General features: G+C 37.8%; 3 protein-coding genes across 3 annotated transcripts in view; 1 reads left to right on the forward strand and 2 right to left on the reverse strand.

The window, feature by feature from the left end:
* The window catches only part of LOC132140515 (cytohesin-3-like), a 40,433-nt gene extending 36,997 nt beyond the window's left edge, over positions 1-3,436 (reverse strand). The window contains exon 1 of the mRNA XM_059549289.1: positions 3,150-3,436. Within this exon, the coding sequence (XP_059405272.1) occupies positions 3,150-3,435 (286 nt within the window). The 5' untranslated portion in view covers position 3,436. The remainder of the gene's footprint in view (positions 1-3,149) is intronic.
* An 8,685-nt stretch (positions 3,437-12,121) lies between these two features.
* On the forward strand, positions 12,122-16,319 carry LOC132140561 (ras-related C3 botulinum toxin substrate 1). The gene is made up of 6 exons (XM_059549355.1): positions 12,122-12,375; positions 14,106-14,177; positions 14,479-14,596; positions 15,178-15,240; positions 15,407-15,566; positions 16,027-16,319. The coding sequence occupies exons 1-6, from the start codon at positions 12,341-12,343 to the stop codon at positions 16,155-16,157; spliced, it is 579 nt and encodes a 192-aa protein (XP_059405338.1). The 5' UTR covers positions 12,122-12,340; the 3' UTR covers positions 16,158-16,319.
* Positions 16,320-18,170: 1,851 nt separating this feature from the next.
* Positions 18,171-19,868, reverse strand: LOC132140558 (serine/threonine-protein kinase 19-like). The gene is made up of 6 exons (XM_059549341.1): positions 19,522-19,868; positions 19,119-19,252; positions 18,760-18,995; positions 18,588-18,685; positions 18,368-18,515; positions 18,171-18,293 (listed from the first exon to the last, which is right to left on the reverse strand). Exons 1-6 carry the CDS (start codon positions 19,610-19,612, stop codon positions 18,239-18,241), a joined length of 762 nt encoding a protein of 253 aa, XP_059405324.1. The 5' UTR covers positions 19,613-19,868; the 3' UTR covers positions 18,171-18,238.
* Between the last annotated feature and the right edge of the window lie 4,579 nt (positions 19,869-24,447).

Here is a 24,447-nt window from a genome sequence, read left to right on the forward strand (position 1 = left end):
AACGGCGCCATGACTAGTTGGCTATTTAGACAATAGACAGTTTGGCACAGAACTTCTGTCAGGCTTAAATAACATTTTAACTATGTTGACATCGCACACATACATGTGCTGCCAAACTTGGTTATGATTTATCGCATCATTTAATCACACCTAAAACAGGTGTCTGCAACAGAGATGAGTTCAAAACCAGTCCGTGTTCAGAGCCATGAATGTGAATCACTGCTGGGTCATAGTGTTGCTCTACTGGTGCTTTCCCTGCTGACGTAATGTGGATTAATGAAACATACATCATGCCTAGAGAAACACCCCTATGCCCTGCAGCACAAAGACTCACTGTACTCCGTATAAAACAATCAGTCCATAATTTCACTCTGCAGAACATGACTGAGTCACTTCAAATGTCATATTATGACATTAGCTGGAATAAGCATTACACTTTGACGCAAGGCTTAAATCTCTTTGGCATAAAGACAACTTCAGCTACATCAAGGTCAAAAATAAGCAAGGTTCAGGGATCTCACTCAAAAGGGAAGTGCGTGAATGCATATGAAAACTACCCATGCAAAACTGCACCAAGGTGTTTCTCATCAGTTTGAAAAGAAGGAGCACAAAGAATTATCAGTTTAACTGACAAGAAGCAAGGATGTGTTAAATTGATTTTAAAAAGTGATAGAAAAGTCTTTCTTTAAAGACTATAGTACAGACCTTTTAAAAGATTTCTATTTTGTATAAATGCGTTTCTTTTTCAAAGAGTCATAAAGAAACACAAAGTATCAAAAAAAAAAGCAGCACAGCTCTTTCCAGTATTGATAATAAATCATATTAGAATGACTTCTGAAGGATCATGTGACACTGAAGATTGGAGTAATGATGCTGTACATTTAGCTTTTCATCACAGGAATGAACAACTTTCGTTATGTATTCAAACAGAAAACTGCTATTTTAAATTAAAATGATATCTCACAATCTTACTTTTTTCCTGTACTCTTGGTCAAATCAATGCAGCATTGATGAGCCTAAGAAACTTCTTTTAAAAACATCAAAACTAACCCATCTCAAACATTTGACTGGCAGTGTCTATTAGTATTATTACTCTTATTCTTATTATTTTTAAGATTTTATTAACTTTGACTGTTCACTACAGCCTCAACCATTTAACACTGTTCCTCAAATAATTGTAGGGGTTTGTATAGTTTATTCATGTTTATTCATTAAAAAAAATTAAAATCCTATACATTAGCTCACATGTTTGCAAGGAACCCCCTATTTTGTTGGCGATTCATGAAAACATTCTATCATTGCTATTTGCATTGCTTATTTTCAGCAATCATAATCATAGTAGTGCACACGTGACAAGGTGCTGCCTCTCAGTCCAGTCGAATTCAATGGTGAGCCCAGAGTGGGATCTCCCACAGTGGACCGCAGCATTGATTACTGTCACCCAGCAGGGACCCCAGTGGAGGCAGAAGAAGCAGCGTGGAATAGAGTCGCTCTCCCTGAGTCTAATCCAGTCTGCCTGCTGCTCCACTTCAGATGAGCCTACAGCCGCTTCTCTGACAGAGCCACCAAACCACTGTCAAAACACACCGGCAGTCTGACTGTTAGCTAGTCCTCAGTGTGAGCCCACAGCATTGTGGGGAAGGATTATGTTGAGCACATGCTTTGAATATGCTAATTATAGTGAGAAGACCATCTCTTGAAGTATTACTACACATGCACTCATATCCATGGATTAGCTTTATGATGGGGAACTGTGCAAAGAACCAAACACTCCAAAACCTCAACATGCAGCTTGTTGAGGAGAGGTTTGCTATTGCTTTTTTAGGCTTTTCAGGTGATAAAATAGGCAGGAGGGATCCAAGTCATATCTAGAAACCATATCTTGGTTGGGTCAATATGAAACCACTCAGAACACAACTGACTGGTTTCAGTCAAGTCACAGGAAAACCACAAAACCGATGATTCAGACTTTGTCAAATATGAGACTGAAACTGAAAACTGGAATTCTGCTTTAAACTACAGCTCTGAAATTATTCAGCGTCACTCAGTTCAGCGTTGCTTCAGTTTAGTTCAATAACTGTGCAAAAAGTTCATCAAAGCGAGTTCTTTTAGCTCTACTGAAGACAATAGTGTCGTTATTCAGCTCGAGTCACTACAATATTGATTCATTTCAGGGTTGATGACTCAAAATGCATCAATTATGAAACAAATTTGATCCAGCTATAAAGCAGCTCTATGGAAGACAAGTCTTCTCACAAGAATCAAATCAAATAATAATAATAATTATTATTATTATTATTATTAGGCAAACACTACTAGTATTTTCTCTACAAAAAAAAATGTTCGAATACAGTTCAAATACTCCATTTTGTCAACAGATGTCCTGAAATATCTGACCAAATTTGAGTAGATGAATCCACCATTAATGCATCACTCAACCATATACTGTAGCTCTGCTTTATGTGTCTCTGTGGTTAAAAGAGAAAGAGAAGGATATATGTGTCCTAGTTGAAAAGCAGGAGCTTGGGGAATATTTTGTTGACTTAATTAAATCAATAGACATATCAGCTCACAGTCTCTCTTAACAAACACTGGCAAACTGGCATGTAGGTCATCCCTTGCATCTGATCTTTGCACCTACAGCCAGCCTTGAAGTTTCTAATTTGACTGGAAAAAAAGAGCAGAGCTTAACTCGCTGATCCAGTGTCAAATCTGCAGTTCACTTCTGAGAATGAAACAAACTAGTATATTATGATTATATGAGATTTTATTTTATTAATAAAGTCTTGGAGCTCTACTGAGTGGCGTGCTGCTCTCAAAACAAACGTTTTACACAGCAGTTTATTAAATAAACAAGTTATGACTCTCTTAATACAGTATCTGAAAGACATAGGCATACTTATTTAGGCCTTAAAATATAAACAAGCATAAAAACTGCACAGATATCACTGTGTATGGTGTTTTTGTTATTAGACGAAATGGATCACGTTAATATTAATGTTTTTAGAAGCTTTATCGCTAAATAAATTATATAAATAATGAATGCAATGCTTCTCGATCTTAATAATATGACACATCTGTGTCATAACACCATGTTAACCCATAACATTGCTCACATCACATTTTTTTCTCCTGCATTCTATCCTTACCTTGATTATCTTCGTCCATATCTGCAGATGAATGTAAAATAATGAAATGATGTGATGAAGGCGCTCCAGACACAGATGTATGCTTTATAATGAGGGCTTTATATGCTGGATTTACAGACAGCTCCTGTTTTATGCGGAATGTTAAACGGCATAAACTGATATTGTATCTCAATCCTCGTTTAAATCCGAAACCCGATGTATTTCTGGACGAATGGAGGATGCAGCTCTTCTCGGCTGTGTGGATCAATAACATCCAGCGGAATAAGCGCTTGAGACACACGGGCATCTGCGTTTCGCAGCGACCGCCACACGTCATCACACTCGCCCCGCCCCTTACACGCGAATGTACCAATCCTACTAAGATAAAGGCTTGCGGCATGAATATTAATTAGGTAATATTGACGTTGCTTCGTAACCGACTTGAAGCCAGTTTTTAATATTCATGAGTCATGACCTCTTAATTGTTTTACATATAGCCTAATATTGACAAAGCACCTACACGTACGCACAAACGCAGAGCAGAAAAGAAGATACGTAATACATTAAAATAGATAAAAATAAAGAAATTGCCTTATATACAAGATATAAAAAATATACAATTCCTTGTCCTAGAAACACCTTCCTTCCAGCCAATCAGGACAAGCATCGCACAGCGTAATTAATATTCATAAGCCAAACCTTCACTTTAGTAGGACTCGTTAATCCCTTCATTCATTGTATTGTAGCTCTGATACTGAGGGAAACAGAACTGGTATTGGATTTTAATGCACTATAAATTTCGCATAGGCCAGTTATACAAGTTTACATGTGATAATTATTTATTCTCAAAAAGAAAAAGAAAAAAAAGTGGCACCTCTAAAGTGTAAAGATTCTTTTTAATTTTGATACAGTTTGGGAGTACAGTAGCTAACATACCAATTCCCGAATGAAAAAAATACTATAGTGGTCTAATTTATAGTAAATACTAGTGTTTCGAACCATACTATACTAAAGTACTTGAATTAATTTGTTGCAGTAATTCTATAGTTGTTGTGGTAATATAACAACTAATATAAACACATTATTTCACGATGCACTAAGTTTTCTACAACTATATATTATACTAATATACACTACAGTTTACTGTCGTAAAAACTAAAGTATTCTACAGTATTTATAATAGTTTATCAGTTCACTATAGTTAATACTACAGTATGCTGTAGCATTCATCAACAAAGTGTTGTAAATACTAATATATAAGACACTTTACTATAGTATGGTTAGATAAAAAACTATAGTATATAAAATAAATTACTGTAACATTTTATTTTTTTCAAGTGGGAATGGCTTTAAAACTAACAAAGATGGACTAAAAGCCACAAAATAACAGCAATAAAAATAATGTTTTATTTCAGTGCAACTCTTTTATTCAGACCTAAAACTGACTGAGAAAACAGCCCAAAAGGGTGAAGTGAATCGGATTGGAAAGCATTCCTCATTACAGCTGAGAGGGGAATGATATTCTCTTATGAGGAAAATAAAACTCAGGAAAGACAAATCTGTCATATAACGGGTGATGAAAAATATCTGAAGGGACTGATGGTGTGGACGTTCACAACACTGCTCTTGTATGTTTCTCCAACACATGGATTCAATTAGGGCACGCCGGCCTCTCAGACGAAACGAGCTGCTCTCTTTATACACATTACCAAACTCCTCAAGAATCCCTTAATTTCTCTGTATCATGGAATTTTCTTCTTTAATATTCACAAATCAACATGTGAATGAGAAGCAGATATGATGGGAAAAAGAAGGACAGCTCTATTACACAGACTGCATTTTAATCTTCAACAAGAGCGATATTTGTTTTCCTGCTTCATATAGACAATTTGAACAAAATCATCACTGCCAGTTCCTATTAAAAAAAAAAAAACCTCTTCCAGTCTCGAGTGTGTGAAAATGTGTGTTGGTGGACAGAGTGGGAGTTGTAATGAATGTGTGTGTAACGGGTCTTGAGGGAGCCTCAGGTTTTGGGGGAGTATTTCCTGTTCTGTGAGCAGATGTCTGAAACACTCTGTTTCCCCAGTTTTCCTTGCGTTGGACACTCTTGCAGCCAGAGTTTCGAGCGCAAGACCAGATTTGAATATATCAAAGCTGCAGACTGAAAATAGGTCATAAGTGTAATCTTTGCTGCACAAATATGGTCAAAAGCATAATCCGGAACAACTGTCTGTTTCTCCCATTGGTGGTTTTGAGAGGCTTTAGGTGGAGTGATGCATGACTGATTGCAGCATACTAATTGCATTAACTGCAATCTGCACGAGTTGCTCAATGCTCGTGTTATCATTCGTAGCTTAGCTTCTTAGTGGAAGTCACATGTCATATTTTGGTTAGAATCATCTGCATGTCTGTCATGCTGAAAGACATGTTTTGTTCCAAACGTACATCACGATTGCATTTAGTAATGGCATGTAAGCATGCATTAAGCATGTGGTGTGTTGAATATTTCCCAGCGTGCTCTGCACCAGAGGCGGCCGCCCTCGGGCAGCACATGTCTGGCAGAATATGGCTTCAGTTGGGACACGCTGACTGAGTTCATGTGGCCTGATTGAGCAGTCAGACAAACATGTTTTCATCTGCTCCAGTGTCTTCAGTCGGGTCACCCCTCACCCCAGCACCTAAACACCCCCAACCATGCTCAATCTGTGCATAACTCGTGCCTCGCTGTTTGTGCTACAGACATGAATGCCTCAAATCATGTGGCTTGTTGAGAAAGGGCATGCTGTTACAATCAAATTTCATTTAGTACAATTCATAATCGGAAGATGTATAATTAGGTATCAAGATATCATACAAACTCATATTGGGCTGCATGTAACCACATATAAACTACTCAACCGCAACAACCGCATAGCATCACATCATGGTAAGCTTTCCATTGCCAAGCATTGACGGTTATGTCATTTTTCGTCCAATAGCTGATACAATATTCTGTCTGGGGCTGATTTTTAAAAGTTGCTGAAAGATATATATATATATATATAATCTGCAACCAGCTCATACTAAGACTGATCTCAGACTAATTCTCCAGAGAAGAACAGGCCGGGGGAAGAGCGTGCATCCTGTGGTTTTATAGCTCCTGAAGGTTGGGGAAAGGGGCATAAGTGGGGTCAGAGAAATGGGACATCCTGTGTGGATACTGGTGGTCATACATACTGTCACATTCCTTCCACTGCAGACTAAACTAGAGCAAATTCACATGAAGTGCCTGTGGACACATGATTGGAGAGGTCTGTGATTGCAGGGGAGACTGTGTGGGACTTTACATCGTTTTTGTCTTTTTACTTTTATTGATCTATTACACGACACTGTTGTAAAACTTGGCTGCTGTTGTCTGCTATTCACTGTAAAAAAAAATAATACTGTGATTACATGTGCACCAGTAATGTGATTTTCCCCTCAATCATCAGAATACAGTCTTAATCACAGTAAGATGTTTATATGCCTGTTTATTGGGATTAAAATCAGCATGCACACGTATCTAGATCTCATTATGATCTCTTTATCAGGTTGCCGCATTTGTTTAACTTTCAACTTTTTACTGTGTATTTAATTGAGTGATGTAAAAATAATATAAACTATGACTATTAAAACCTGCTTTGTTGCAAATCACATACTTATTTACTATATAGCAGGCAAAAAACAGTATGTGACAAAATATGTGGGCTATGTCTGAATTCACACAAGAATCAGCAAAAAGTACCAGGATGACCGACTACTTTCGGCGTGATACTGATGTGTGCATACGAGGGACACGTTACTATACCACGAGGCCACGGGACAATGACAACATGGTAAATGTAGTACGTAAAGATTGCATTCATTCTACACACAGAACTTACTCCTTTTACAGTCTCAAAGTAATTAGGCTACTTGTTCAAAATAAGTGCCGCCTTAATTTTGGACACAGCCCAAACCGGGGAACTAACTATTAAATATAATTTCATATTAAATAAATACAAATATTTAATAAATATGTGAAGTTTCTTTTGGGGACTTTTTTCCTTTTACTGCTTTTCACCGTAAATTCACAGTTGGGACTGTTTTAGCACTATGCTTGTTTTTACATGAATGTTATTCTGAAGGCAAATAGAAATGCTGATCCTGGATCACAGCATATGTATGTTTTTTAAATACAGCAAATGGGAAAAATGTCCAAAAACCACTAATTTAAGCAATGAATCATCATATTTAACCTCTAAAGATAAAAAAAAAACATAATTGCCTCTGGTGTAATAAACGTGTCATGGCCATGTTGTATGCGCACAACATCAAAAGCTTCAAAGAGACGATTTAGAAAGCATCGCTTGCTCCAATTAGACATTTCCTGTAGGCTATCATTTGAGTCATTGTCACAATTCCTTTTCAATTCAAAGGTCAATCATTACACATCCATACACAGCTGCTGTATAATGTGTAAGCCCTACGGATGTACCTGCATGCTACTAAGCCCTGACCTTGTTAAAAATATTCAGTTTATTTCTGAAAGATGGTCAAAATGTGCAAAAATCTAATCTATTTGCTCATTTGTCTTCCCTGTTGTAAACAGTCCATTTTAGTTAACTCCATTAAAACATTTCAGTGAGCAAATCCTCATCTGTAAATCCTTTTTTTTTTTTTCGAGTGTGCAGGGAAAATCCTGCATGTGTGGAGGGGGTTGACATGCAAAGAATTAGGCAGTTGCCTTGGCAACAGTATTTTAAAGTAGCCTGCTATCAAACAAACGCTGCTGAACTTACTGGATGAGGAAAGCTCAGAGTCTTAAACTAATACCTTTTTTTTCTGAGTACCAGAAAGTCTAGTCAGAGGTATTTTTTCCCAAATGATTCCCGATAAATAGGTACTTAAATAGGCCTAAATTCAGCAGACACCAATCAGTGTTTACTGTACAGGGTCTATTACTTGGCTACAGATTAAAGTTGTTAAGTATTATTTTTTCTTCTTGTCCTGAGGTCAGGGTTCGGATGATGGATTCAGCAATTGCTGTAACTGCATCATTATGTGGTTCCTTCCCTAACATGTGTTTAAAATAGATGTGAATATACTGCATTTTTAAAATCTCCCGGTTTATTGGACCTCTTGTTTTATTTAGTGTTGTGTGATTCAGCATCATACAAAAGCACGCTTTTTTGGGGGTTACTGATACCATTGAATAAATGCACTATACAGTCAGCCAGCATTGTAGTATTTAGTATTTATTCAGCAGGTAAACGGTTCATATAACCGTGTTACAGAGATATGGATGGAGTCTTTGTCTTGTGTGAATGGACATCATTATGAACAGCATTGTTTATGTCTGTAAAACGTTTCATGAGGTAAAAAAATAACTTACTGCACAATTAAATTCAGAATATGCTAATCTGAGATGATCTCTACTGTACTAACAAAACTGTTTTTAAGGTACAGTCAAATTAATAAGATAATAATAAATACAATCAAAATAAAAAAAAAGATTAAGATTCAAAGATTCATCATTGTTCAAAGCTTTGCTTCTGAATAGTGTATGAGATAATATAACCCTGTCCTTCCTTTAAAATATATTATTTGCTATTACTGACACTTCCGGCCGACTCCAAGTCACTTAAATCTATCCTCAGGTTCTTTCTTTTAAATCCATAAACAGAAGTTTTCTTCCTTAATGGAAATGTACTTACATTTTCTCATTAAATTACTAATAAAAGGTCACAGATTCCTGAAACAATCTGAGAAATGTTTGATGTTTAATATCCTTTCTTCTTACCGATGGATGATTTGATTTATTTAAATCATTATTGTTATGAAATGTAATTTAATTTATATGTAATTCAGTAATGTATTTAGTGTAAACATTTTTTTCCCCCTCTTGTTTGTTACATTTTACTCGTTAATGCCTTTTCTGTTTCTATAATAAAATAATTTATTCCACGCAATAAATATTGAAATAGTTAAAAAAGGACGAATGAGATGCTGCCCTCTAGTGTCGAAAAATAGTCATTTTTCTATGAAAGGTTTTATTTTACATTTTTGGACACAATCACAGTTTCAAAGTATATATTGTGTACATGAACTTGAGAAACGCCTACTTTCGGTGGTAACTGATGGAAACTTTTATTCAACTTGGAGCATTCATTTAACAATATAAAAACCATCAACTCAGTCACAGGACAAGGCAAAAAATAAATAAACAAATGATAATAATAAAGTTAAAAAAAACTATAATTTATTGTCAAAGTTTAAATTACAGTACATCCATAATGCATGTGCCATGTAAAGCACATATTGAAAAATAACAAAAACACAAACAAATAAACCATCTATATAGACAAATCCCTGTAGTTTTCTGTAACAGTTGCCATTGTGTTGGTGAGATGATGATGGAGGTGAACGGAGTAATTCCCACTCTGAGCTGTCATGCAGTGACTAAACAAGCCCATCAAAATTTTTTATTTTTTTTTATTTTACATTTCTAAATTTCTCTTGGAAAGCAAAACTGAAATGTGTGAAAAAACACATCTTAACACTTTTTATCAAGCATTCCCTCTGTCTTAAAAGTGCAATGGAGCTCAGAAACTCATCCCAAACGTGTATTTTGAGTCTGGGGGTCCCGTACCATCCTACGGCTGAGCATTTCTAAAATAAAGAAAATAACATGAAACCGGAAGAGATGCATCATCATCATCATAAGTTCCTAGTCATCTCCTCTGATGAAGTCGATGTCCATTTTGCACAAATAATCCCTTCTGGTATCCCAGTCAGCATGTTCTCTTCTGAGTGTCTTTGAGCTATAGATAATTCATGAGCTTCACTGATGAAGTCTGTGGAAACCATAGAGTTGAGAGCCATTACTGGGCTCCGCTTCAACGAGGTGAAATATCAAAGCAGCAGCTATTCAGTGTCAATCAATGTATCTCAATGTGAACCTGAAAGAGGGACAGAGATGAGATTATAGCATAAATTATGAGAACTGAACACTGCGAACAGTTCAAAAAATTTAAATACAACAAAAAAAGCAAGCTCCTACGATATGTAAATTGGATTGTAGAATAAATATATTGAGTCATTCCATGTCAAATCAACCAGAGGTCCACAAACAGGTATGTCCTATTCAATTGTTATCATAGAGGAAAACAAGATACATTAATTATTCTTCACACATGCCCTTTAAATAAAACAAGTATCAGCTGTATACAAAATGATCAACATTTGGTTTTCACCCCATTGAAATTGGTAATATACAACAATCTGAATACAGAGATCCCGTGTCTCTGGGACTGAATGATGTAGGGCATTGAAAATCATGGATCAAAAAGAAAAGTTTATTAAGAATTAGAATCTAAAATCATGCTGCTTTGCGATATCTTTGATACTCCTTGAGTTATAGGCATGCAAACTCTGGAGAAAGAATATTTATGGCGCTCATACATCTGTGTCCAATGCAGTTGTAATGACATAAGTAAACAAGATACATCTCTAGTTTCAACACTATTTGTTCCTCAGACATTCCTCTATACAAGAAAAGTATCATATTTTTGCAGAATGACCCATATTTGGTTTTTGATGCTTGTAAATTTTTTTTACAATGTAACAATTTATAATAACAGACAGATAGATAGACAAGTATTCAGGCAGACTATAAAACAGACAGAGAGAATGGCAGACAGAATCTCACCTGCAGTCGCACGTTAAACATCATAGAGGCGATAACATAGAGATAAGGGAATCTGATTCTGAGTCTCCAGGCGAGATCGAAGAAGATGAGCAGAGTCCTGCTGAGCCCATTAGAAAACAGCCCGTACGAGCCGGACACACGCAGCATTAACTGCGACAGTCCCGCCATAAGAGAGCGCTTCACTGACCTCTCTCACACACGACACACGAGCCTCTGTTACTGTGAGCATTTACCGCGCTAACACTCATCTCGTGTTAGATGAACTCATTCTCAACACTGTTATTATTATTCTGACTAGTAGCCTAGGAGAGATGGACATGACCGTATGTCATCAACTTCTATCTACTTCCTGTCAACGTCAAAATAAGTGCACTGCTTCTTAGTAAAACTTCAAGATAATAAAGCAGAGCAGCTTAACCTTAGTTAATTCCCCCACATGAATGTTAAATAATTAAGAGAGCAAACGCTAATGAATTAAAACAAGTAGGAGCTTCTTGTAATCGAACCGGTTCATTTGACTCATTAATTTGTGAATCAAACAACAATGGTCACGCCCTTGTCCTGTTTTGATTCACCAAAAAGAACCGACTCAAAAGAATGATTCAATAATCTGACCACACTGATTCGGGGTTGTACATATGTAACATTGCATAAAAGGGAATTATTTTATGTATATTGTTAATTGAGCACTGTTTTTCTTTATATTTTATTTTAATTAGAAAAACAAACAAACAAAACAATTAAAAATAAAAAAAATATTGAGATACAAAACTAGGCCAAATAATTTCAAGCTTCCGTGTTTTCCCAGGAAAACAGGTTATCAGAATAGTTATACTAGAATAGCAATGTGTATTGTTGTGTACTGTTTAGTAATTTCAAACCAATTTTCATTTTGAATAGACTGTGGCATGTTTTATCGTAAGGAATATTATTGAATTAATCTGTTACTTCTGTTGGCTAGATTAAGATTAATGTATATATGTGGAAATAAGCCTTTGTTTTTAGTTTAAAAGGCAGAGGTTCAAGAATACCTAAACATACCAAGTTTGAACAACAAAAAGCTGTAAAATGTGTTTGCATTTGCAAACATTGCCATGTTTTATTTAACTTTATCTTTTGGTTTTGTTTTGTTTATACTAATTTGTTTGTAACCCTGGCTGTATTTGTACTTCTTTAAACCAAAATAAATAAATAAATAAATAAATAAAACGAAACAAAACAAATGCAGGGAAAGATGAGCGCTAGCTGGAGTACTTTTATTCTGTAGGGAACCGAGCGGAAGTGCGCTTGTAAATCTGTTGGAGTCGCTTCCTGTCTTGGGTGGTGGCCTCAAACTTTCTTACTCGACTTCATTCCTCTGTGTGGGAATGAGAGAAGGGAGAAAACTAGTTGTATAAAAGCGAAATACTGTGTGGCTGAAGAAGTGTCGTTGTGGACGGCATTGTTTGTTTGACTAATCTTGACACATTTCTCGCCAAGGGAAAGTAAATCTCGAGTTATAGTTATGCAGGCCATCAAGTGTGTGGTCGTCGGGGACGGGTGAGTAACTTTACTGTCTCTCCACGGTCTGTGACTCTGTACTTACATTTTCTCTCCATAAACATGACTGGGCTCACTGTGTTTCACTGGCTGTGTCTCAAAGCCTCGTAACCGCAACATTAAACAGCTTTTTGGCGTCATAGACGCGCGTGAGGTTCAACGTGACGTCAAGCGCATTATCTGAGGCACGGAGTTCACATGACGTCAAAAGTAGGCTCTTTAGCGTTTTTCTAAACAACACATAGAGCATCTGCATTTTACAAAGTGCCATGGTACTAACATGGTTTTGTGGATATGGTGTAATGGTACCATGGTACAGCATTCATAAATATATTGAAGTGACGTTCAGTCCAGTATTATGATGTAATCACTGTACCATATAATCATCACGTAGGACAGCCGATGATATCATAAAAACACATTTCGTTCTTTCCACATTATTGGCTCATATCAGCTCTGTCTGTGATCAAGAAACACCCATACATCAAACACACAATGTGAATTTCTGATAACTTCAGGCCGAGATAACTTCAAGCTTCAGTGGGTGTACAGTAAGGTCATAACTGGACTTTGATCTGTAGTTTGTCAGGCGTTGCACAATCTTTCATAGCTTTTGCGGATTCATGAGTTTGTATGCTGTTAAGACAATTAAATATTTTTATGGCTGTCAGTATAATAACTCTATAATGTCTACTATTTGATATCTTTAAATTATTAACACGATCAAAACATTGCTAGGAAATAATCAGTTGTAAGGCAAACGTTTTAGGCAAGTTGTATGTAATACATGTACTTTTGTTGTGAAATCTGTAAAATAAATAAAGTAAACCTAACAATAACTTTTCTATTTTTGTAATATATCAAGATGAAAATTTACTGGACTGATGCAACTTTTACTTGGTCATCCATGCATAATTTATCAGAAAAACCATGATAAAATCACACATCAGGCTTTTGAGCCTCTAAGCATTAAATACTCTTTCGAAGACATGATATTGGGAGATACAGAGTGAAAACTGATATTTATATGCATTTTATGCAAGTAGTCTGCTATACTGTTAAAGAGATCTCATTGATTTACATTACAAGCTATCAGAATTTCATTTTTCTTTTTGGACATATTAATATAGCAGCTGCTCCAAATCTCATATTTGTACACAGTTTGGGCCTCTGATAGATTTGATGTTTTATAGCAATAAAATGATCATCAATACATTATTCCAACATATTATATATTCCATGAAAACACATGCATTTCTATAAAGGATCCGTTTCATATTTATCTAACAGTTAAACTGTCAGAGGGTTAGGGTTAAATTAAGTTAGGGTTAAATTTCTTCACAGTTATGTTAATGGACACACTTCATTTTAAGAAAATAAAATGAAATTATACATTTGTGGTTGACACTTGATTCACGTGCATGACCGCATATTCTTATAAAATGTTACTTTTTTATTTTATTTTGCTATTGTTATTAAACAGTCAATAGAGACAAAATGTTAACACATGTAACAGAGGCCTCTTATTATTTGCCTGCTGATGACAATTAAAATTGCTTTCAGGAAGTAGATGGCTCTTTCTGGAAATCTTGGCCCTTAAGTGCCAGTCATGTGAGAACTGTTTTGACCGAGTGACTTCACCAGACCAGTTTTTCAGTGGTTCTGCTTGCTGATACCATCTTGTAGCATGCCATGTGTTCATGGTGATGTGTTTATCTTCTTGATTCCAGAGCTGTGGGTAAAACATGCCTGCTGATCAGCTACACAACCAATGCCTTTCCTGGAGAATACATCCCCACAGTGTGAGTACCTCCACTTCACGTCACTCAAGTTTATAACGCAACAGTCAATATTAAGTTATTATTATTGTAGAATAGTTTAAAAGCTTCCTCTAGGAAATGCTGTCCATTTCATCATAGAAAATCATGTTTTCTAGAGAGATGTGCAATGAAGTATTCAATATGAACATTTAAATGAATCACTGGATTTCGAAACTTCCTCCACAAAACAGAAACTGTCTCTTGTTTTATTTAAATTCTGCGTTCGTTTACAGTCAGCATTTCAGTTTAAGCTGGTTGTCACTGATTGCCTTTCATTTGACAGGTTTGATAATTACTCTGCAAATGTGATGGTGGATGGTAAACCAGTGAACCTGGGTCTCTGGGATACGGCGGGACAGGAGGACTATGACAGACTCCGTCCCCTGTCGTACCCTCAAACGGTAAGAACCACAGTCTTTCTTTACCAACCATTTTTCAAATAAAAATAAACATATAAATTGACTTATACATGAAATTTAACAGACACCTTTGCCTTCACATTGTCCCTTTCCATGTCAGTGGACATAAATCTTGTTTGTCCACTTGACAAGTTAAAGTCTCAGTTATCTTCTCTTCTTGCTGTTGTTTTTTTAGCTCACTTTTAGGCTGCCTGCCACTGTACTACATTTTGAATGATCTTGCATTAAATGAATGATTTACATTAGCTTTACATTGCTAATACATGCTTGGACTATGAACTAATAGTGACTATATATAGTGACTAATAGTGTCTCTGTAGTCAACAGGGTTTGCACTATAACCATTAGCCGTGGATTAATTTTCTCCTGTCTGTTTTTCTGAATATAATTGTGTGTTATCATATACACTTGTCACTTTTAAACAACAGCATTTCTTCAGATAACAGTCTGAGACATTGCTCCTAGAAAATCAAAACTATGAGCCACTGCATAAAATGGATGTAAATAGTGGAAATACACCTGTAAATCTCCATCGATACATCATAAATGCTTTTGTCCCCCAGGACGTGTTTCTCATCTGCTTCTCCCTTGTGAGCCCTGCCTCTTTTGAGAATGTCCGTGCAAAGGTACGTCGTTTTCGAAGTAGAATGTAGAGCTAGCAGACATCATTAGATGTTTCTCTTGAAATAATTATTTCAGGTTTAGCACAGTGCATGCAACACTGAAACCGCATCTCTTGTTTCATACTCGTGTTGGATGTTTTGGTCATTTTGAAATGCGTTGTGTGTTCAGTGGTACCCAGAAGTGAGACACCACTGTCCAAACACTCCCATCATCCTGGTAGGAACCAAGCTTGATCTGAGAGATGACAAGGACACCATTGAGAAGCTGAAGGAGAAGAAGCTCACCCCCATCACCTACCCTCAAGGCCTGGCTATGGCCAAAGAGATCGGTAGGTGGAACCACTGTATTATTACCTTTATATCGATTAAGGTGCGAAGCCCAAAGTATACTGGCTGTTTTCACAGGAGAAAGTGAAACTAAAGAGATGGAACAACAACAAAATACTGATAGTGCACAGACAACAGATGCCCACATTGACAAGCACCTGTATGTGAGGGTTAAGAGATAGCTTTTCTATAAAAGAGCACGATTATATTTTTTTCAGTCATAACTTTTGGAGAAAAATAGCACCGACATTGAACAACCATAAAACTTGAGTATACACCACACAAGCTTTACACTATACAAATGCACAGACTTATAAATGTTTCGCTTTACCCTGTCATAGAATCACATAAACACTGTCTGCATTACTAAGCTTTCTGATTGAAATCCAGTAGTTTGTTTCTCACACAAATGTTAAAAGTGGAATGGTTTGGGCTAAAAAGCTCTTGTCCTTTATTTGTTAGGGGCAGTCAAGTATCTGGAGTGCTCAGCGCTCACGCAGCGTGGCCTTAAGACGGTGTTTGACGAGGCCATCCGGGCCGTGCTCTGCCCTCCCCCTGTCAAGAAGAGGAAGAGGAAATGCCTGCTGCTCTAGAGCTCCGAGGAAAGATTGCTGTGATCCAAACTGTATTTTCTAAGGGGAGAAGTTAGAAATGAGACCATGTTTTTATTTTTCACTTCCTCCATTGTAATTACCAGTACACCTTTATACCGTCACAAAACGTTTATCAATAGCTAAAAAAAAATCCATCCCTGACCCCCCCCCCCCCCCCCCCCCCCAGTACATACACTACTATTGGACGACCTGCGGCCTTTGACTAATGGATATTAACTTTTAGATGGTTAACAATGTCCTGAAGTTGGTTCCTTCCATTGAGAAGATTCCTTCCATGATGTTTGTTTACAGTCTTTGTTTGAAAGAAATGAAGATCTTGCCAAATAGCACTACATTTTGATGGGGCGGCCCTGCATACACAACATTAGTTGCTTTTTACCCACTAAAGGTCTGCAGTCATCCGGTAAACCAGAACTAACTGTTGGCTACTGTGAAAGCAAATGTGATGTAACATTTTTATGAAAGCGATACAGTGAAGTCAGTTTACCTCACACTTGAAACATGAGGTTCTGTTAATGGAAGGACGAGGTGTCCCAACAGATTTTTATACGTCTTCATTCTGAGGTTATGTGCACACTATTTGCCATTTGTTTGGAGGGGGTTATACTGTCATTTAAGTCCACACTAATCATGCACAAAAACATGTCCAAGCCACATTTCACTACTAAATTTTAGAAAACATCATATTTTGCATTAAAAGAATTAAGCCTGTTTTTAGGACCATTTTTATCAATTAAATCTCCCTTATTACAATAGATGTTTTGGAAGTATTTTTGTATTAAAAGTAATATTTCAATTCAAAACACACACCCACACATTATATATATATATATATATATATATATATGTGTGTGTGTGTGTGTAATGATCCTAAAAATAGGCTTTATTTTGTTTAATCAAAGTAGAATCTCCATCTTTCCTTTAAAGTGAAACATGATCAGGAAATGTGTGTTTTGTTGGTCCCAGTATGTCAAGAGGTCTCACAATACCTGTATTGATACCTCCAAATATTTCCAGTCCCCAAATATCATGCTTCGATGTTCGACAACAGCTTTTTAAAATATCTAATGGATCACATGGGACATTTAGTGTCAATCTTGATTTAGCGGTATATGAACACCTTCATGCTCTTTTTTTTTTTGGCATTTATAATACACCCTCTACAGCCACACATATATATATATATTTTTGTTAACACATTTTTAGAAACTTTCTTCTTTTTGACACTTTTTACATTTGCTAATGTTACAAACAGCAACAGACTACTGTCATAGCGTACACTACAGGAATTAGGATGATTCCCCTTATCGTTAATCACTTTTAATTAACATTTTACTTCTTACTGTCCTAATAACATGTAATTGTCAAATGTGTTTTTTTTTCTTTCCTGAAATCATTGCTTGTCTTATGGATTCGAACGGCACATCATGTACAAGGTATTCTGACATTTAACACGACTGCATACATACTTGAACTGTCCTGAGGCACGAATACAGTGTGCGTCACCTGTGATCACCCTGTCGAGCGATTTCTGTCTGCAGTTATAGCCAGATTGTAACCCTGTTTTTAGGGGTATTCATGATGTCACTTGTTTTACAGAGATAATAAAATACAATAAATTTAGATTAAACCCTAAAACTTTGTTTTGTTTCAATTATTCCCCTTATGAAGCAGCATTTGTCTTCTGTCTTCCTGTTTGTATTTCCACTTGACCAGCAAATTACTGGTTAGGTCTACGACTACTGAGCGCTCGTTCATCAATATAGCCTAAAGTCACACTGAACTATGATAATTATTTAAATTATTGTAAGGGTTTGTAAGCTAGTCACTAAAGCAGTAAACACCACTGGTGCCAGCAAAATAAGAACAAACAGTCTCAAACCCTTAATTAATGGCTCTCTTGAGTGTTCATAAGGAATTTGGCACTGAAGTGAAGTTTGACAACCTTTTATTCACTATATTGTGCACAGTTGATTCTGCAGTTTGTAACCAAAAGAATATGGCAATAAATACATTTCGCATTTCAATTCTGTACAGTTCAGGTCGAGTGAGTGGAGCTGTTAGTTGATGTTTCCGTCCACGTATCTTAACAGTGTCCCTGATGTTGTCTGTATGCTACAAAAAGATCACATTTCAGACATCAGACCTTGTCTTCTCAATTACAGCTCAAATCTATACAGCAATCTTACCATTCCACTAACTCTGCTCCGATTATATCATGAATGTGATACTTCATCTGGAACTTGACCTGCGAAGTTGTGCGGCGGCCCTCCAATTCAGTCTTGAGGATTTCACCGTATTTGGATTTCTTAACCATGCCGAGAACAGCTTTGCGTCCTGTAAGAAAACAAAGACCAGATATGAAACCATACCACCAGTGCGTGTGTGTGTCTAATGTTGAAAACCTACCCTTAATGAAGTACTTGATGAATTTGCCAGAGTTGGGGATTGAAAGCCACCAGCTGCCCGCATCCCTCACCGTGAGGACGCCTGATTTCACCAGCTGCCTGCGTCCAAAAGCATCTTCACATAAGCGCCAGAGACAGTGAACAACATATGAGCATTTGTGACTGATCCTTACGTTATCTCAGAGTCTGTAAAGAGGAACTCTTTGAGCATCTTCTCCTTGTTGAAACTCAAATCGGAGCAGCTGGGAATTAGTTTGGCCAGGAATTTCTCTACAGTTGCCAGCGTTCCTCTGCCAGCTTCCCCCTGCAGGACTTTGGCTCTGTAATCTTCTGCAAACACCAAAGCGAAGGCCTCAGAGTCGAACCCCAGCTGGAACATCAACAGCTCGCCGTTTTCCCTCAACTCATTCTGACGAGGAGAAGAGAGGACCAGGGCTTCGGAGTGCGTTAAGGTTATAATTGTTATAAGATGATCTGGCACACTATGCCAAGATGAATATTTATAGGTAGGCCTAAATCAATCTGATCTTACCACCTGCTTGTCCACGGAGGTTTTGTCATTGTGTAAACTATAGAGCTGGTGTTTTAAGACCACTGGTGGGAGGCTGTCGTTGAAGAGCTTGCGTGAAAACAGGGTCATGAGGTACTGCAAGCTCGACCTGATATCTGCCCAACAAACGCCACACAACATGAGTGTCCCATAACTCTGATGATGTAACATTATGATGTAACTCTGACGGTGAAAAAAAAATCATAGCATGCAGTATTTATTTTTAAAAAGTACATGTATTAAGCATTTATAAATTATTTATGCATTGGTTTTGGATGAATCTTATGACAATTAATCTCGAGACAACAGAAGTATCATTTTAGAGGGGAGTCTTTAAACGGTCTCGTCACGTCTACTTTATTACAGATAAGAAATAAGGTCTTACCTTGACTGTCTCCGGTGACACAGTCAGAGGCACATCTGCGTCTCTTCGATAAACAGAATGTGTCTGCGATCAGGGCTCTTTTTCTGTTCATCTCTTGCTGCTTTTTAACACTGCCACTTCTTTATTTACGTTAACTGTTTTCCTGATGTAAGTTAACTAGCTTGTATGCAAGCCGAGAATAGCTTATATATTTAACATTTCCCTGCCGAAGTGACACAGAGTTTAGTTTTCAGAAATATGTATATTTTAACTCTTCTAACTCTCGAGTTTAAATGTTTGTTCCCAGTTCTACAGCGGACTGTGACTCTTCTTCTTCGATTCTTCCAGGATGAACGGAGCGCATCGGCTGCTCTCTGGCGGCCTGCAGTCAAACAACACGCACGAGCCATTCAGAAACGACGTTGTTGTCATCTAAAACTCAAAACATGGGACATTGATAGGTATTGCTCTGTTTTTATGTGAATAGGCCTTGAAAGCGCGGTTTAAAACAACTTGTGTAGCCTACTTGGTGCCACCCCGGGACAAAACCCGTCTTCTGCCTGGGTCAAAGTGAGCCAGCACTTTTGACAACACTCTCACATTGTTATTGTGGGCTCCCATGCATCCATTCATTTCCGTAGGGTCACAGGGACATAAAGGCCACCCAGGAATGTAGCAAATGTTGGGCCCCTGTCAAAGAACTGAGGGGTGGGCACCCCCTCATCTGTCCCATCAGGCTAAAGTGTCATGCCATATTTTTTAATTAATATTTTAAATACTGAACAGACTGCTTTATTTTTATAATTCTTTTTTTGTTGTAATAATAATAATTGTTGAAAATAAAAATAATAATAATAATAAAAAACTAGTTTAACTATAATATTTTTTTTTCAGTTAAAGGAGCATTGCGTAGGTTCTGAAATTTCTAACTGTTACTGACACGAGTGGCCGTTAGAGGAACTGCAGCCAGTCTCATGCTCGTTCTCAGTGCGCACGCTTTTTTTTTTTTTAACTTACGAGGAGTGTCCGTGGGTGTCTGAATTGTGCTGGAGGCTGGTCGCTTCTTTCCATCCGCAGAGTCCATCTGAAAACACTATTGCCGCTGCTTACTATAATGGCTGGTGTGCCGTAGGGTTGTAAGCCCAAGTAGACGAGAACGCGCATGACGTCACATTTTGTGAATTTTCGCGCCAATTCGGGCCCGACTCCTCCACACACAAATTGAGCCTACAGGCTGATAGAGGCAACCGTGATGGACAGTCGAGGTGTCATTCTTTTTTTTTACATCATGGTTGGCTCATACGTGTACAAATGAAAACTCTATCTTAAAGATTTTTTTTAAGTAAAAACCTCCACATAGCTCCTTTAAGAGTACAGATTGTAGGACCTGCCCCTAGAGGGCGCACTACCAAAACAATAACAATCGCGTGGTTGATGATGCTGAGAAGGAGCATGGAATGATGGGATTTGTTGTCTTCTACCCAACCGCTGACGGCCATCAATCAGACGGAAAGATAAATCATGGATTTAACGGGAGTTCAACTGTTTTCGCAAGTAGATTACATACAAAGTCAATGCAAAGACGCGATCAGACTATGGATCAGCTTGAACTGCTTGAAGCAAGCTAATGTGGTGGTTTGTTGGAAGCTAGACACTACTTCCGCATTTGTCCACACACTGTTGTCATGTGGTTTCTACGTAAGTAAAGGCGGTAACAAAGGGTAACTAACATGATTGACAGGTGACTGCACTGCCCCGTGTCACTGTTTAGAATTGGAATTTTCTCATGATTTACAAGTAGTTGAAAACATTAGAGATATTGTTAGTAATCAGCTGGACAAAATATATAACACTAGCCTAGTGGCTTTTGGATATTTTACTGCACATTTCTTACAAATTGTACCCATAAGTAATCATTGCATTAAAGGGATAGTTCACCGAAAAAGGAAAATTATGTCATTAATGACTCACCCTCATGCCGTTCCAAACCCGTGAGACCTCTGTTCATTTTCGGAACACAGTGTAAGATATTTTAGATTTAGTCCGAGAGCTCTCAGTCCCTCTATTGAAGCTGTGTGAACGGTATACTGTCCATGTCCAGAAAGGTAAGAAAAACATCATCAAAGTAGTCCATGTGACATCAGAGGGTCAGTTAGAATTTGTTGAAGCGTCGAAAATACATTTTGGTCCAAAAATAGCAAAAACTACGACTTTATTCAGCATTGTCTTCTCTTCCGTGTCTGTTGTGAGAGAGTTCAAAACAAAGCAGTTTGTGATATCCGGTTCCCGAACGAATCACTCGATGTAACCGGCTCTTGAACCACTTCACCAAATCAAACTGAATCATTTGAATACGCATTAATCCACAAATGACTTAAGCTGTTAACTTGTTTAATGTGGCTGACACTCCCTCTGAGTTCAAACAAACCAATATCCCGGAGTAATTCATTTACTCAAACAGTACACTGACTAAACTGATGTGAAGAGAGAACTGAAGATGAACACCGAGCTGAAAGATTGACTCGATCTCGAGTCAAGATCTGGTTGCATCGGTTTTCGGATCACCAGTACTTCTTTCGGACAGTTCGATTCAATAAACCAGTTGAAGAAACCGTTTCACCGGTTCTTTTGCGCTCGACGTAATGGTGTCATTTGCGATGATTGCCCTTGATTCAAGCCTTCGGTTTACCCGCTCTCATAACATTAGCAAAGTATCAGTTCAGAATCAATTACCAAAAGTTCGGTTCAGGCGCTCTGTGTGTCGGTTTGCTTCACGCTGAATCACACATGCGCAGTATCATCAGCTCCTCGGTTCTCGATTCGGACAGAAAATGGTTCTTGACTCGAGAACGAGTCATTATCTGGCTCGGCTCGGTGTTCATCTTCAGTTCTCTCTTCACAGCAGTTCAGTCAGTCAGTGTGCTGTTTGAGTAAATGAATTACTCCGGGATATTGGTTTATTTTAACTCAGAGGGAGTGTCAGCCACATTGAAAAAGTTAACAGCTTAAGTCATTTGTGGATTAATGCGTATTGGAGACGTGAACCGTTTCAAAGGATTCAGTTCGATTTGGTGAACTGGTTTCAAGAAGATCCGGTTACATCGAATGATTCGTTCGCGAACCAGACTACACTATCACTACACTGCAGTAAACGTGCTCACAACAGACCTGGAAGAGAAGACAATGCTAAATAAAGTTGTAGTTTCTTGCTATGTTTGGACCAAAATGTATTTTCGATGCTTCAAAATATTCTAACTGACCCTCTGATGTCACATGGACTACTTTGATGATGTTTTTCTTACCTTTCTGGACATGGACAGTAGACCGTTCACACAATTTCAATGGAGGGACTGAGAGCTCTCGGACTAAATCTAAAATATCTTAAACTGTGTTCCGAAGATGAACAGAGGTCTTACAGGTTTGGAAAAACATGAGGGTAAGTTATTAATGACACAATTTTCCTTTTTCGGTGAACTAACCCTTTAAGTGAAAAGTAATTAGGTTAATAATATCAACATAAACATTATTCTTTTAAAGGGATAGTTTGCCCCCCCCCCCCCCCCCAAAAAAAAGTAATTATTTACTCATTATTTCAAACCTGTGTGAGTTTCTTTTTTTCTGTTGAACACAAAAGAAGATTTTTTTAAGAATATGAGTAAACTGAAAGTTTGGGTCCCTAATGACTTAAAAAAAATACTATGGATGTCAATGGGGACCATCAACATCAACCTTTTTGGTCAAACTATCCCTTTCAGTTTTTCACAAGTTCATCAAACAACCGCAGTAAGAATTTTCATCAAGCACGGTGAGTAATGGCTTCTCCTGTCATTGTTTCTTGCACCTCTTGCCACATGTACAGTTTATCTATCTCTGTCGCAGATGAGGGATTCACATGTGATAAATGCAGGGAAATAGTTAGGCTGCTAGAGAAGATTTCAGAATTAGAGACACGCATCCAAACTTTAATTGAGGACAGTAAGAATGTTCGGGCTCTAGATACGGCTTTGGATGCGTCTAGCTCAGGGATTCCTGTACATTGTTCGGTTCCGGAAACAGAGCCCCTGCAGCAGGGCAACTGGGTGACAGTGAGGCAGCGTAGTCGTGGGTCAAAACACCGCTCTTCTGTTCCGATCAAAACATTAAACAGGTTCTCCCCACTCAGTGATGCAGCCACTGACAAACCTGATGAAAGTGCTCTAGTTATTAGTGATTCTATTGTACAGAAGGTGAATATAGTTGTTGTTTACCGGGAGCCAGAGCGCCTGACATCTTGGCAAATTTAAAAGTGCTGGCTAATGCTAAACGTAAATACAGTAAGATTGTTATTCATGCCGGCGCTAATGATGTTTGACTTCGCCAGTCGGAGATCACTAAAAATAACATTAAAGAGGTGTGTGAACTTGTAAGGACGATGTCAGACACTGTAATATGCTCTGGTCCCCTCCCTGTTTACCATGGTGACGAGATGCATAGCAGATTGTCATCACTCAATGGCTGGATGTCTAAGTGGTGCCCACAGAATAACAAAGGTTTCATAGACAATTGGACGAGCTTTTGGGGCAGACCTGACCTGTTTAAAAGAGATGGTCTTCATCCCTCCTGGGGTGGCGCCACTCTTCTCTCTAGAAATTTGGCAAATAGTCTTAGTGGTTATACTTGACTAACTGGGGCCCAGGTCAGGAAGCAGACAGACTGGCTAAACCGACCGTCTGCTAGCTGCCTCCCGTCACAGAGGTCAGTTAATTCTCAGCACAAAGAGACTCTTTCACCTAGATATCACACTATAGAGACTGTGTCTGTTCCCCGAACTAGAAAAAACGTCCAAACCAAGTTAAGATTAACAATTTAATTGAGGTTCAACAAATAAAAAACAGAAGCAATATGGATAAACAAATGATAAAGCTTGGCTTATTGAATATCAGATCCCTTTCTACGAAAACACTTTTT

Source organism: Carassius carassius, chromosome 1 (assembly GCF_963082965.1).
Source record: "Carassius carassius chromosome 1, fCarCar2.1, whole genome shotgun sequence".
NCBI lineage: Eukaryota > Metazoa > Chordata > Actinopteri > Cypriniformes > Cyprinidae > Carassius > Carassius carassius.

Coding starts and splice junctions, on each gene's coding strand:
- LOC132140561 (XM_059549355.1), top strand. CDS start 12,341: ATGCAGGCCATCAAGTGTGTGGTCGTCGGGGACGG. Junction 14,597..15,177: donor CCCTGTCGTACCCTCAAACG/GTAAGAACCACA, acceptor TTTGTCCCCCAG/GACGTGTTTCTCATCTGCTT. Junction 15,567..16,026: donor GGCTATGGCCAAAGAGATCG/GTAGGTGGAACC, acceptor TTTATTTGTTAG/GGGCAGTCAAGTATCTGGAG.
- LOC132140558 (XM_059549341.1), bottom strand. CDS start 19,612: ATGAACAGAAAAAGAGCCCTGATCGCAGACACATTCTGTTTATCGAAG. Junction 18,686..18,759: donor TTTACAGACTCTGAGATAAC/GTAAGGATCAGT, acceptor TTTTGGACGCAG/GCAGCTGGTGAAATCAGGCG. Junction 18,294..18,367: donor GGAGCAGAGTTAGTGGAATG/GTAAGATTGCTG, acceptor ATCTTTTTGTAG/CATACAGACAACATCAGGGA.